This window comes from Patiria miniata, unplaced genomic scaffold, assembly GCF_015706575.1.
Source record: "Patiria miniata isolate m_02_andy unplaced genomic scaffold, ASM1570657v1 HiC_scaffold_19, whole genome shotgun sequence".
Classification (NCBI taxonomy): Eukaryota; Metazoa; Echinodermata; class Asteroidea; order Valvatida; family Asterinidae; genus Patiria; species Patiria miniata.
This window is the reverse complement of record NW_024037057.1, coordinates 15,409,071-15,424,743: the sequence shown is the minus strand read 5'-3', so window position 1 is coordinate 15,424,743 and position 15,673 is coordinate 15,409,071. Positions and strand designations below refer to the sequence as shown.

General features: G+C 43.8%; 1 protein-coding gene across 1 annotated transcript; it reads right to left on the bottom strand.

The window, feature by feature from the left end:
- Window positions 1-206: 206 nt before the first annotated feature.
- Window positions 207-3,926, bottom strand: LOC119725480 (urea amidolyase-like). The gene has a single exon (XM_038196888.1). The coding sequence runs from the start codon at window positions 3,924-3,926 to the stop codon at window positions 207-209; it is 3,720 nt and encodes a 1,239-aa protein (XP_038052816.1).
- Window positions 3,927-15,673: the final 11,747 nt, after the last annotated feature.

The following is a 15,673-nucleotide window of genomic DNA, read 5'->3' as shown; positions in this document are numbered from 1 at the left end:
CCGATGCCCCATGTATCTATCACTGAGTAAGAGATGTATTTACAAAGGTCTAGTTGTTTGTCAATGTACGTCATACCATGGTAATACATCAAGTGTAATACACCTTGGATATCGAAAATAGTGAGCAAATCCACTGAAAACTCACAGTGTTATATATAACACAAAGCTGAAATTCGACGGCTCAGTGAGCAGGTGCAGAATTTTTCTTAAATTCTCAAGACGACGAACAAGTTGTCCCCCGTACGGACATTTAGACCTTCTGTCACAAAAACGCACTTGATCTGGCAGTCAAAAGCCGCTGTAAGTGGGAGTTCCATCTTCATCACTTCTACAACAAGCATAGTATCGCCCTTCTTCAGATGACACCCTTCTTGTGTACTTATTTTCCAAATGCTGCCTCCGCTTTGTGCCATTACAAATTCTTCTCCTTGGCCAAGCTCATAATCGTCATCTTTCTGTTCTTCTACATCACTCGTCATTGTATTACTGCCAATAAACCCCTGGCTTTGCCACAACTTCACCTCTTTGTCGAGATATGTTTGTTGTCGTTCACGGAATAATTCAATTGAATCTTTGTGCTCTTCGATGAAGGCTAGGTAATCCCTCAGGTCAAATGTTACATCTTCCACCCGCAGGTCCAGAGTGCCACACTCAAACTCCCGCCTCAGCCGCACCAGCTCCTCCGCCGTACAATCATAGAAACGGATCTGGTCAAAGCAACGCATAAACCATGGGTTTTGCCCGAAGACGGCGTGTTTCGGATGTTTCTGGAAAACCCCCAGAGACCGTCCCACCAGCTGGTAGCCGCCAGGTGACGAGATGCCGTAGGAGCAGAGGTAGCTGCCTCCGATCCCGATCGTGCCGTCCTGCGTCCACGTGCGAGCCGGGTTGTACTTGCTGGTGATGAGACGATGGCGCGGGTCCACCGGTACTGCCGCCACACTGGACATGTACACGTCGCCCAGACCCAGCACCAGGTAGTTGCTCTCCAACAGGATGCGCTTCACTTCAGCAGGGCCTCCCTCTAGGCCGTTCATTCGACATATGAAGTCAATATTGGACGGCAGGTAAGGTTTTGTCAGCTGGTTCTTGCAGACACTTTTCGTGTATTTTTTGATAGCAGTTTCTACGCATGGGTCGTCGAATGACAGTGGTAAGTGTACAACGCGTGACGGCAGGCACGGCGTAGCGATTTCGTTCAACTCAGCTTCTATGCAGGTTAACATGTGCAGAAGGTCACTCACATGCAATTTCTGGGACTCATAGTTCACCTGCAGGGAGCGGATTCCCGGACAAAGCTCCGTAATCATGATCTCGCCTTTGGCCTTGATGGCGTTGATGAGCTTTTCTATACGGAAGCGGTTGGGAATGGACAGTTGGTCGTCGCCGTACTGCACCAGTACACTCATGTCGCCCTGGCAGCGGTACTCCACTCTTGGCTGTCCTGTCTCCACATCGGCTGGGATGGTCTTCAGAATTCCACCTGCATTTGCAATGTCCAGAACGCTACTTTGCTCCGGTTCATCTGTATCTGCCTTGCAGTATATGTCGCTGATAAGCTTATCTTGGATGGCACGAATCCTTACGGCTTCAGCATATGTCACAGGCTGGAAGCGAACCTTGTCGCCTGTTTTGAGCTGACCGATCTTCCAAAGTTCAGCTTTGATGACTGTGATATTTGTTACAAAGCCTCCCAGACTGGGTCCGTCGACTCCGATGATGATAGGAGTGTCGCCGGTGAAATTTAGAGAGCCGATTTGGTAGACATAGTCGTGGAGATTACTCGGATGTAAGCCGGCTGTTCCTCCAGACTCCCGAGTCCATGTGAGTGACTTACCCATTAGACGAATCCCCAGCCGGTTGGAGTTGAAGTGAACCTCGTAGGTTTCGTTGAAGAACTGGCTCATAGAGGACTCTGATACATATTCTTCACTCGCGAAAGGCCCAATCATGCATTTCAGTTTCCAGTTGTCCTTCATCTGGTCTGGATGGCTGAAGCGGAGTATATCAGCTGGTGTCGGCTTAGGGATTGGGACGCTGCCATCAGCCTTATCTTGTAGCCATAGATAGTCGGCCACTTTCAGCGTTCGTCCAAGACCACCTAGTGGAAACGCACTGCTGCTTCCCAGATATTTGGCAGTACGAAATCCACCTTGAACTGCCAAATAGCATCTCAGTCCCGTTCTCAGCTTGCCGATTCTCAGCACGCTTCCTTGAGGTACTACCATCTCAGTGTACATGTTGATTTGCGCGTCGTTCAACGTCGCGTCCACTCTTCCACCTGTAAGACATATCACACTGGGCGAATGGAATTTCAGATCAGCTCCACTCAGTGTCATTTCTAGTACTGGTGCGTCATTGGAGTTGGACAGAATTGCGTTAGCAATGTTGGAATTCAGCGAGTCGTATGCTCCACTCGGTGGGATTCCTATCTTCCAGTAGCCGGGTCGGCCGCAGTCTTGAATTGATGAGTAGAACCCAGGCGAAACAACTTCCACCGCTTTGCTGGTGTACTGAAAGGTCTTGAGAAAGCTTGTCTGCATGAAGCCCATCTGAAATTCGTGTGATTCCAAGATTGCATTCAACTGCTCCAAGTTAGTTTGAACGCCATACACTGCTGTCTGCTTAACAATTGCTATCATGCGCTGTATCGCCTCTGCCCGATCCTTGCCAGTGGCAATCAGCTTAGATACCATGGGGTCGAACTTGCCACTGATCGCAGTGCCGTTTTCGATGTAGTTTTCAAGACGGAAGCCATCGGCCTCTTCAGGAAAGGAGACGCTTTCTATTTCACCGACAGAAGGCGTGTAAGCCTTCAGTGGATCTTCAGTGTTCAGGCGACACTCGATGGAGCAACCGCTTTCACGCAAGGTTCCCTTGTCCTTCAAATGACTTGGACGCCACATCTTGTCAGCCGCAGAACGCAACTGCCACTCAACCAGGTCAATGTCAAACACCTGCTCTGTTACAACGTGCTCAACCTGAAGACGAGTGTTGACTTCGAGAAAGTAGTATTCATCCGAGTCACTGTCAAAAAGCCATTCGACCGTACCCGCATTCCAGTACTCCACTGATGTGGCAAGCTCTGTCGCATAGTGTGCAAGCTGTTTTTCCGCGTCTGTGTGTTGCTTTAGGTACGGACTAGGACACTCCTCGATGATTTTCTGATGTCGCCGTTGGATACTGCACTCCCGCGTGCCGACAACGCAAGCTGTTTTGCCGAAGCCGAAAATTTGTGTTTCGATGTGTCGTGCGTTGCGTATGTATTTCTCCAGAAAAAGACCGTCATTCCCGAAATGGTTCTTCGCCATTTGCTTTACTATGTTGAAAGCATTTGGGAGCTCCTCTGGGTGTGTACAGATAGTATGTGCTATACCACCGCCTGCTGCAGTACCTTTGATGATGACGGGATAGCCAACAGTGTTTGCCACTTCTAGCGCCTGCTCGACTGAAGTTAAAAGCCCAGAGCCTTCAATGATAGGTATACACGCAGCCTTGGCGATGGATCTCGCAACGTCTTTCAGGGCGAAGGATCGCATATTAACAGCTGTGGGACCCACAAAGGTTATATTGTTGGCTTGACACGCCTCAACGAGTTCGGGCGTTTCCGATAAATATCCGTACACAGGGTGGAGCGTATCAATTGAGTTAACAACAGCAATATTAATGATTTGTTGTATGTCTAAATATGGCGACCTTACTTTATCAGAGTTTTCGATTCGGACTGCCTTGTCTGCCTGCAACAGGTAGCCGTTCCTCTCGTCCTCTTGCGCGTAGATGCATAGAACATACATGCCGCATGCCTTAGCTGTGCGTAGTACGCGCGCGGCGCCCTCACCACGGTTGGCGATCAGCAGCCGCCGACCAGCCAGCAATGAGGGCGCCTCGTCTGGTGATGTCGGCCTTTTTGGCACACCTGCGTCCATGGTATCGTCATGCAGGTTTAGCTGCGCCAGATTGACCGTTCCGTGGCGAGTTGTCGTCGGACAGCTCTTCGCAATTCAGGAGGAAGGTGGGTGCGCCCTAAGGGGATCCAGTCTGGGAAAAAACGGAAGGTAATTATCAATCATCAGACTAAATTTGTACGTACATCACCTTTTTTTACTACCATATTCAAGCAAATAGAGTATAACTTCATTCCTTTGACATATTCAGCCAAACAGATTCAGGTAGTATCATGACATTTGAGCAAAATAAATACCCAGTAATGACGTCACAAATGACGTCATGTTTTTGCAAACTTCATCAGTCTCATGCACTTTCAGCTGCGTATGTGATTTAAAAGATACTGAAGTTAAATAATGAGTGGTGGCAGTCATTCCAAATAGGTCGCAGATTGCCATACGGAGTCAGGGGACCTTCTGTAAGATCATTATAGGACAAATCGACCCATGGAAAATGACGTAATTTGTTGCAATACATTTGCATTTCTTAGATTCTTACTATGAGCGACACGAATCGTAAGGTCCGATACGAATTATGTGTTATGCGATCCTAAGTCCCAAATCGACCTGCTCTCTCACCCTGGTATTGGATCATTTGCATGTGCAAGATTTTTGAACACGTACGCAAATGATGAATAGTCTGGTGCCTGCATGTGCGTTACATTGGCGTTTGTTTTTGTATGCGGTGTCTAGGGTAAAAGCAGCATCAATTCGTCGCGCCGTGAGTTATGAGAACACGTTTTTTTAGTTAAAATGTTACAATCTGGCCCGCCAATATGCAGAGTCACATTTCATATTAATATGAGCAAACTTGAAAGAAAAGGAGTAATTTTGAGAAGGTGTGGACGTTATAATTACAATGATCGTGAAAAACACGTAATGCACGTTGAAAATAACAACACGAACTACACGATATAAATCCATTATTAGCAAATTGCGGTAACGAATCAGGATACAAGAAGAAAGTTTCCTATCAAGGGCTTACTATTGGAAACTAGGTTGGAAATAAAGTAAGCACTGGGGACGAGGTTGACTATTTATATATTTCGTTTGACCTGACCTGTGACCTCATCGGTGACCTCGAGGTCAACGAAATGTATTTTCTGTCGATGAATCATCTCCCACTTTTCAAATCTGCGCAATCGGTTCATTGGCTCCCATGATATAAAATTAGCCCACCTCCAGTCGGTGGAAGGTTACAAAACGTGCCAGTCAGTCGCGTGACATTACGCCCCCGGCACACGACAGATAATACTTTAGCTTTCAAAAAAAAAAAAAAACGGCTATGACTTTCGTTTGACCCTTCCCTATTTTTGGGAAAGTTACGCGCCCCTGGACGCAGTTGAGTTCACATGTGACACTAGGTCGTCCTTGTTTGCAGGGACCCATACGTGTATCTTTGTGATTTGTAGTGAGTAGGTACTTGCCAGGTGGACCTGAGGTGACAGCACCTTTCAAAAAGTATGTGTGAGGGGGGTTAGGCCATTGATTCGAAAGAGCTCATTTGATTTGTCTGTCAAACATGGAGGACCATGACAACACCGAGTCGGACAGTCCCTCACCTTCCTCTTTACACATAAATACACAGGGAGGGAGAGGTGAGTTCGTTTGGCCCATAAGGAGTATAGTTTTGGTGTTTAAACATTCATTTTTAGGGTCAAGGAATGCAACTGTACCATTTTGGATAGCGTCAAACGGTTAGTTTGTCCAAATACAGTATTGTGGCCATCTTGTATTTGAAACATGGCCACCATTGAAAATCTATATCTACGAATACATGAGTTGCATCTTAAAGCCACTAAGGATCTAAATCTTGGTGTCTAAACATATATTTTCAGGGTCAAGGAACGCAACTAAACCATTTGGGTTAGTGCTTAATGGTTTATTTGTCCAAATACATTGCGGCGGCCATCTTGGATTTTAAAGATGCCGTCATTGAAAACCTATATGTACCAATATATCATCTTCGAAACCACTAAAGAATACAATTTTGGTGTCTAAAGATCCATTTCCGGGGTCAAGGAATTCAACTGTAATACATGTACATGCACATGTATTTGGAATCATGTCAACTGGTCAGTTTGTCCAGATACGCTATATGGTATGCCATAAAAGGACCAACACTGGCCCGATTCAGGCCTTATGCCGTCATTTCATCATGGTTTATCGTTATATGAACTGCAATGGCCCGGTTCAGGCTGTGCGCCATCTTGCTGTTATGGTTTGTCTTAAAAAGACCAGCACTGGTCCGTTGCAGGCTCTGAATGGTGTTACCATTACCGTTTGCCACTTAATAGGGCGAGCACTGGACCAATTCCGACTCTGTGGTGTCTGTACCGTCAACACGGTTTGGGCGCAATTGCGCCAGCATTATTGCCCGCGGTCTTGTACCGTTTAAACTGTATGGTACTGCCATAACAAACCCATAATTAGTATCGGCCCAATACCGTCCTGTTTACTGTGTCAATGCCATCCTTGAACCTAGGCAGGTAGAAATCTCTGGCACTACAGGGTGTGATACAACTCTGCCTCTCCACAACTACATGCAGCTGAATTTTGATTAAAGCGAATCTTTGATCGGCTAGTCCTGGTTCTCAAGCGGCTGATAGTTTTCAATTGAACCCATTTCGATGTAGCAGTTATAGTATAATCATGACAATCGGTGGGCGTTTGCTCCCAGTCGTTGCTTCCAGTGTTGGAGTCTTGCCACTTCCCTGGATTTTGGGGAAGGAGTGGACATGGCCGGGGAAGCTTTCTTGACTTCAGTTTTTTGTGCCGAAGTTTGCCGTCCGTGGAGGAGGCGACACTCGTCATTTATCAATATTTGGACATCTTAGCTCAGCTTGCAACTTCCCTTCGGAAATCCGAAGAGAAAATGCCAGCAAAGATGTGCAAATTACTTGTGTTGGTGGGTTTCAAGCATCCAGTGATCAAACTGCATGTTGTGTAAGGCTTGGTCAGATTTCATGGTATGGGCTGATCTTTCCCAAACGGGGCACGCATACTCTCCTAAAGAATGGGACGGAGCTAAAACGGTTCATCTTAGGGTGTGGGGTTTGGTTCCCCATTCGGAGGTTGTTCAGTTTCCTTATGACGTTGTAACGGGGAATTGAATTTGGATGACTTGACCCTGAAAATGTATGTTTAGACACCAAAACGTTATTCCTAAGTGGTTTTCAATGGCAGCCATCTTTAAAATTCAAGATGGACGCCATAATGTAATAGGATAAGTTGGTTCCTATCAAAATTGAAAGCTAAGGCATTGAGCACCATGTATGGAACATTTGACGCTTTTGTCCAGAATATCCACATCTATTTCAAAAGCTGGCCTAAGCTGCCTGAATATATTCAGAAGTTGCGTTTAGGGCCTGTTCCAATGGAGAAACGTAGTTAATCTACATTCATAAATACCCAAGACAGTTTATCCATTCCCATTTTTCGAGAGCCCGTCACGTGGCCGGCCTTAAACGGATAACAACATAGCTGGCTGGTCTTAAACACTTGTACAGTGTCACATGAAATTTTGTCACCTATGAAATCCAGTGCCTTTTACCGTTGTATTGGTTGAACGTTCACAATCCCCACGTAGGCATGCGCAATACTACCAGCGAGGCAGTATTTCATAGTCCTGACGCGCGCGCCAATCTCCATGGAGAAGTTGTTTACTACTTATTTGCGAGCTCGAAACTCCATCATCTAGCTAGAGGGGTGTTTAAAAAACAACCATGAAGTAAATTTTTGAACAAAATCGTTGGAGATCTTTTATTTTTTTATTTTAACTTGTTTGACTTTTGTACAGAAAAGGTTTGGTTTTTCTTGACCGAAAAATTATTTATAAATATGTGCTTGGTCGGTATTAAACACTATCTTAAAGACTGGTTGGAGTCTTTATGCTGATAATTACCCTTACATTTGGCTCGGGTAATTATCAGCATCCAGACTCCAACCAGTCTTAAAAATTGTCTTAAGCACCTCCCAAGCACACATCTATTCCCTTAATCAGCCGTGTGGTTGCGAAGGGCTAAGACCTTATTTCGAATGAAACTACCTGCACACAGACATGTTTACGTTGGTGGGCGAAATCTTTGAAAAGTATAGTGTAGATTTTCGTCACGTGCTCAGAAAACGGACCTAAAACATCGTGTCCCTCACAGAGAGGTTTATTTTAGCCTAAAATTCCCATTTATAGCAAAGAAAATGACACAATATACCGAGGGTGGATTAGGCCAATAATGAATTTAGAGAACGTCATGCGACCACATCATGAAAGCCTGTGACCTATTTGGACTGACTCTCACGCATTATCAACTACGGTATCTCATGACACATATCACACACACGGATGTAGTTCAGAATGCCTCAAAACGATGAAGTTTCCAAAACAAGACGTCAATTGTAACGTAATAATTAAGTAACATTATAACCCTGACCTCACATTTTGGCTGGATATGTCAAATAAATGTATACACAGGTACCCAATGTTTCATCTCGATATCCCTATTCGTTATAGATGCGGCAGCCGAAAAACCAAGGTGGGAGCACCCCCTCCCCTGGTCGCAAATGTTTTTCTCCCAAACGACATCCGCATATGGCTGTACGCTATGACGTTTTTGACTTATCTTTTATAAAAAAAACATGATGAAAATATGAAATGAGAAAAAAAAGGGAATTTGAACGTTACGAAATTCGGACTTCATTTCCCTTTTTAACAAAATCCTTCAAAGCCTTAGGTTAGAAAAGGAAAAAAAAGCGGGTGCCAAACCAAAATTCGAACCCGCAACCTCGCAGTGTAAAATCCTAAGCTATATCGACTGAGCTGTTGCACTGCTCGCCAAAACATGGGGAAACAAATAATTATGTACCTGCATGCGTATCATAAGACTATCATAGAGGGCGCTAAACAACCCCGTATGCGGATTTCCTTTGGGAGAAAAAAATTCGCCCCCGGTCAGTGCACATGGGCCAGTGGCCTTCAAAGCAAGTTTTTATCCGAAATGTCAACTTTCAGTCTTTAAACTTTTGAACATCGTTACATATACATGTTAGAGCGGGGCAAGACGCGCTACAACGATTTCTCGGATAATGAAACGCTAGATACAATTTTAATGCGCGGGATGAAAAACAAAGAAAATGTTCCCTCCCAAAAATGCAGAGTCATGCAGCTGTTCAGAGATAAAGGAAGAATAATTACTTTTGGCCATTTTTTTAATTGTTCGCACTGCACTCAAGTTGTACCATCGTGAAGGGAAATAAAAAAGGCAGGGGTTAGTCATTAATCTACCGGTTAATTCCGGAATACGCAGATGTCCACATTTGCGATGTACTAGACACAAGGTGCAACTTTTCATGGTAAGGTTGGGGTGGGGTAAAACGCCCACTGAGTGGCGGGGAAAAGCGCCTAGTGGGTTGCATAAGTCAATGAATTGGTAACACTTGGGATGATAAGAATTTTTTTGAAAAATTGGAAAGTTAAGATACTCGCTCCATGGCGCTCTACGCCGTAAACCATACAATTTTGGAGTGTTAAGCAACTGTTGAAGGTGCTCAAACATGTCGAAATTTCATGGGCGAAATGTCAAGGGGGGGGGGGCATCATGCCCCATCCCCTGAAGCGTTTGGCTCATGAGTCCCTTTAGGTTCAGCAAAAATGGCGATTGAACATTTATTTGCAAAAAACAACAACAACAACAACACAAATGTTACTGGTTGCGTTGAACAAGTTCATAGAATACGATGACACCAAATCGAGTAGATTCGAGCTAACAGCAAAAGAGCTATTTGAAGACAAACTTTAGGGGGATGTCTTGCTCCACTCTACCCTAAAAAATTTAGAGCGCATTCAATGGTTGAATTATGTTCTCCCTTGGTGTTTAATAATACTTATTATTATTATTAAAAACCCCACATTGTCCATTGGTTGTGCTGACTAGCATTTCTTGTGATTTATATTCGTTACGGCCTTAGTGGCGGGAAGCATGTATGGCGCCCTCAATCAGATCCGCATTTTACAATCACATTAATTTGTCAACACTTCCTTTGTTCAAGTATTTTCCTATACAAACTTGACGCATTTTACTGTTTTAACAAACCAGGGTATTTATGATTCCATCCGCAGTCATCACAGATCATTCCTGTGCGTGATTTAAAATAGAAAGTACACCCAATACCTTTTGTGCTTACCTTATTTTTTTATGTGATTATTGAAAGTTTCAAGACTTGTAGGCCCATGTACAGGTGGGTCACATGATCCTATTATTCTGTATTATTTGTAATTAGGACACAAGACACACATGTATGGGTTTAATACATGTATATCAAGAACCACGCAAAATGTCACGCTAAACCTCACGGGATAAACAGAACAGGGTGGAATAGCTGGCAGTGGTGTAATTGCTCCACTTCCACAGCCATACAAAATACTTTAAAGACTTTTGATTCAGCGTATCATCCTTGGTGGGCTCGCTTGCATCCTTAGACGGCCAAGCCGGAGTAGAGCTTCGATGGCCCACATATAGACAAGCTGCCGAGCAAACTCTCCCCAATTCTCCGTACAAATGACATCAAGCACTACATAAAAAAGTGTATACTCAATCCAAATTCAGGTGAAACGTACACTCACCCCAGGTCGCCGCGTGACTGAAGTTCAAGTCACAGTCTGAGGTGCTCGCAAACAAATCGTTACCGCCACATCAAAGATCAGAGTGGTTCCATAGTAAACCGATATCATCGACTGGTGAAGCAGAAGCCAACTCCGACATCTGCATTCCAGACAGGTTGCAAGCAGGAGAAATTTGTGAGCCCCAAATACACCAAGCCGAATCCAAAGCCCTTCTGTCCTTTCTGTGATGGTAAAGATCACTTCCTGAATGGCTGTTAGACCTTCAAGGCACTCTCCACTGTTGAGGTGTTGAAGTGGATCCAAAGAATTCACGCTGTTGGAAGTGTTGCCGTAAGCATGAACCTGATGCATGCACCTTGAAGAAACCGTGCCACCTGTGTAAAGAAGTAGTTCTACATGAGGCTGCACAGAAAGTTACAAGTGTTTTCATGGTGAAACTTACGAGCCAGTCCGTGTACGAGGACAAACCTAGCCGAACCTGCAACACCATGCTGAAATTGGTAAGAGTTAGCCTCCACGGTCCAGACAGCACCATTGACTCTTATGCAGTAATTTATAATGGGTCTAAGTGCACCATGTTACTTCAAGAGGCAGCATAACAGCTTCAGCTCAGCGAACCAGAGAGTATATGCTCTGCGAACAGTCAGAGAAACCTTGTCACATCAAGGTCAAACCGTATCTCTTTCTGTGTTACCCTATGACAAGCCAGATGTCAGGTTCTCTCTAGATAGTGTCTTTGCTGCTGGTAACCTCTGCTTGTCCGACTACACGAATCCCGTCAGACAATGCAAAAGTACTACCAACGTCTACGTAAGTTGCCACTGACTCCAGTTGATAAAGCTCGACCGGTCATCCTAATTTGCTCAGATCATGTCGAGCTCTTCGCCCCATGACAATCTATCAGGTTCGGCCCCAGTGAAACACCGGTAGCTATTCTAACAAAGATGGGTTGGATTCTCCATGGACTAGCTGGAATCTTGAATCAGAAATCTGGTGAGCAACAGTGCTTCAGAGTTTCAGTCCAATCAGAGACAACAGAACTGATGAAACACGTTGAGAAACTCTGGTAAGTTGATTTTGTGTCTAATGTTAATGAGAAGCAGGTCATTCGCTGCAAGCAAGATCAACGTACTGTGCAACTTCTAGAAGACAAAACAACCCATGTGTACGATGGTTGAATTCAGCGTTATCAATTCTTTTGCAAGCTGACGACACCACGTTCCATGCTGCAAATGAAGCTGTCCTTCCGACCATGAGAAGAACAGAAACGCGCCTTGCAAACCGACCACTGCTGGCAGAGAGACATAACGAGCTGATGCAGACGCTATTAAATGCAGTTCAGTTAAAACTCCAGGAAACAGCAGATGCCGCAAACTTAGAAGAATCCTGGTACTGTTGTCATCACACAGTGGAACACAATGGGACATTATTTCGAATTGTGTTTAATTGCTCCTTCCAGTTTCAGAACCAGATACTCAACGTACACCTGCTTCCTGGTCCACCCCTCGGTCCATCGCTTCTTGGAGTACCGTTGCGGTTCCGCCTACATTAAACTGTGTCGGGGGGACATTAAGGCAATTTTCCACCCAGTCAGGCTGCAGCCCACTGAGGATGTCTCTTCCGCTTCCTGTGGAGAAACCTGAAGACCGACACCGAACCCAAGATCTATAAGTGGCAGGTATTACCGTTTGGAGCAACATGCAGTCCCTGTTGCGTAACTTAAGCGATACATAGGCATGCCGTTGATTACCGAGAGAAGTCTGCTAAAGTTGATGATACAGTGGATAGATTATTCTACGTCAGCATACCACAAGAAGACCGAGTCAGGACTCTTGTCAACAACATGCGTGACTTAATAATAATCGGCATTTAATAACGCTCCTATTAGTAAACCAAATCACAGTGCTTACAGTATTATTATTATTACCCCTGATCATTGGGCCAATTAAACATTCCAAATACCATCTCAGCTCCCTGGGGAGTATACAGCTCGATGCTGCCTGTTAGGCGCAAGCAAGCTTATTCAATCACAATAACCATCTCTGCCCTCACAGGTACCCATTTACTTCTGGGTGGAGAGAAGCAATGAGTGACAAAGTGCCTTGCTCAAGGGCACACGCACCATGACCCCGGCTGGCCTCGAACCCACAACCCGCAGGTTTACCCACATACCACAAATTCAGTGCCCTTAACCACGAGGCCACAGCACTCCACACTTGACTTGCTCGCCAAAGGTGGTTTTGAGATACGTCTGAGGGCCAGTTATGTACCAAACGCTATAGCTCATCCACCTCCAGAAGCATGTTCAGATGGCCGAGATTTCTGGCTGACATTTGGAGAGACATACCTTGCTGAACCAATGCTCTCCATGAAACCCATGGGACTGTAGCACTGATGATTTGCAGTACCGGCGCCGGGTAGTCAAATGTGATTATCTTAACACGAGGAGCATGTTTAAAATTTAAACATAAAATGTGCCAGCTAGTTTGACCCGAATGTATATATCACGTGATTCGCACTATGCCCAGGAGCCTTGAAAGATCATGGACCGATGGCGAGCATGGGAAGATGAGCTACCCAACCTATCTGCCATCAAACTACCTAGACGTTACAAGCCCTAAAGGCAGGCGCGAGCTTTAAATCTTCTGTGACGCATCTGAGAAGGACTACGGTGCAGTCGTCTACCTTCGGACGGAAGCATACAATACACACCAGCTTTGTAATGGCCAGAGTTGAAGAAACATCCGGAGTTGAAGAAACAACCCCTCATGCCTCGCCTCGAGTTCTCGGCTGCTTTAGCTACGGCTCAACTGTCCAGTCTCCTTCAGCAAGAGTTGACTCTACCCGTAGTCTTTATTGTTTTCTGAAGCGATTCAATGACCGTCCTGACCTGACTGAAGACGCAGTCATGTAGGTACGGAGTCTTTGTGGCACCCGAGTGGCCCAAATTCAGACCCTGACATATGCAAACCGATTGCGCTATGTTGAACATGAAAAACAACGCAGCTGATGAAATGACGAGATGTAAAACTTTGCTGTCTGTAAGTCAACTCTGCAGATTGCGAGATGAGCCACCAATCTTCCCACAAACCATGATTTTTGGCCAGCCTTCCTACCTGCCCTGGCTGAAGAAATCCTCCTTCAACGGTATAGTGACAGTAGTACCGGCTTACATCCCAGACCTGGAGAAGTACAAATCCTTGGATGGGCTCATCGAGGTATCTAAGCAGCTATGTGATGGGGCGGATATAAAAGATGATGGTCTTAATTACCTAACAGCTAAACTTTCTTTGTACTTGTTTAATTCACCAGTTAGTTTATTTAATTGACCAGTTAGTTCATCATGTTGTTTCACACTGTTCATGTAGTAATATTGTTTTTTACAATAGTTCTATTGGTTGCTTAACAATTATGCATTTATCCCACATGTTAGTATTTTAGTGTATTGTATTGGTAATGTGTTGTATTCGTACATGTGTGTATTCATTTGTATTGTATGCAGGGCCCCAATGGAAACCAGTTTTAAACTGTTTGGGCATAACTCTGGGTGAAAAAAATGTAATACATAAGTAAATATATAAATACATACATGAATAAATAAATAAGGGTACAAAGGCTGAGGGAGCGGAATTTCGATTATCCCGGTATGCTGACGATACAGTTGTGTTTTTCAATGGCACTGACTAGTCAATGCAGACATTTTTTTTTTAAATTATGGACCTATTTAGTATGGATGGAAAGTTTATGTTGAGAAATTTAACGAATGCCATTTGGATTGATTCTAAGAAGGGAAGTGGGGAAAATTGTGAAGGGATTAACGTCGACTAGGTGAGGCCAAGCAAACTCTTAAAATTCTTGGTATTGATTTTATGTAGTGACCTTAATTCCATGGTATTCTTAAATTACAATAGGATTATTAACTGATCAAGTAGACATTTGCCTGTTAGTGAGAATTGTTGTTGTTAGATCGAAACACCAAATTGAATATATAAATCGATTTTTCGAAATGGTTATCAATTGTTGACATTCCATATTCCTGTTCTGTGGATACCAATGTAGCATGGCTTTAGTTTAGATTAATTCATCGGATCCTGGGCACTAATTTGTTTTTGTTTAAAAGCAATAATCAATATTATACACTGATTATCAATATAATCATTGTACATTCTGTTCTAACGCAGAAGAGCCACTATTCCATCTTCTTTGTTCCTGTACCCCTTTTTTGGAACTCGGTATTTCCACAGATTAAAGAGAAGATTAATCTTTCTATTGCAATGGATAATGACATTTTATTTATTCGGTAATACAAACGTTAATGGCAAAGTGGTTATTTTGTTCGTGTTGATTTGTAGATTTTGCATGTATAAAATGAAAACCAACGGGAAATGCCCATCACTTTCAGCATTAAAAAAAGAAATGTGAAGAAATATTATTCGATGGGAAAAAAAAAGTTTTGCACCAACGGAGTCAGTCTCAACTTGTATCTGAAATGGAACTGTTTCTTGATATTAACCCAAGGTTAACTGGCTTTTAATATTAATGGGATTTAAATTTGTATTTGTAACTGATTTTCCCTGAATTTTGCCTGCACATACTGGTTTTTCCTAGCTTTCTTTCTCATTTTAGAAAATACTTTTTTCCAAAAAAGTCTCACTTTAAAAAGCATGGTTGAGGCTCCTAAATTCCAACCAATCTGACTGTAAAACGTAACGGTAAAGGCTTCATGTATGATTACGCCCTCTCCAAATTAACACAAAACCAGACTATGACAGCTGACAAAAAGAAATAAGAGTAGGCCCAAGTCTCAACTCTCTGAACAGAACAAAATATTTGTGAGGTAGCCTCAAATTAACTCAAAGTGAATCAAACGAAATGTGAAATCGGGAAAGCTAGATTAGCTTACCTTAGTCGTCAATGTTGGAGTTGGAAATGCCACAGGGATCCCAAGCTTCAAGCAAGCAAGATGCCCTTCAACCTATAACGAAAAACAAACTCGTGCGTTTCAACAGTAGCGACGGATTTCTTTAGAACATTACATTTCAATTTTCTAGCAAAATCCGGCTGTCTTTCCCCTGGTTGTCCTCTTTGGATATAACTCGTAAATTTGAAT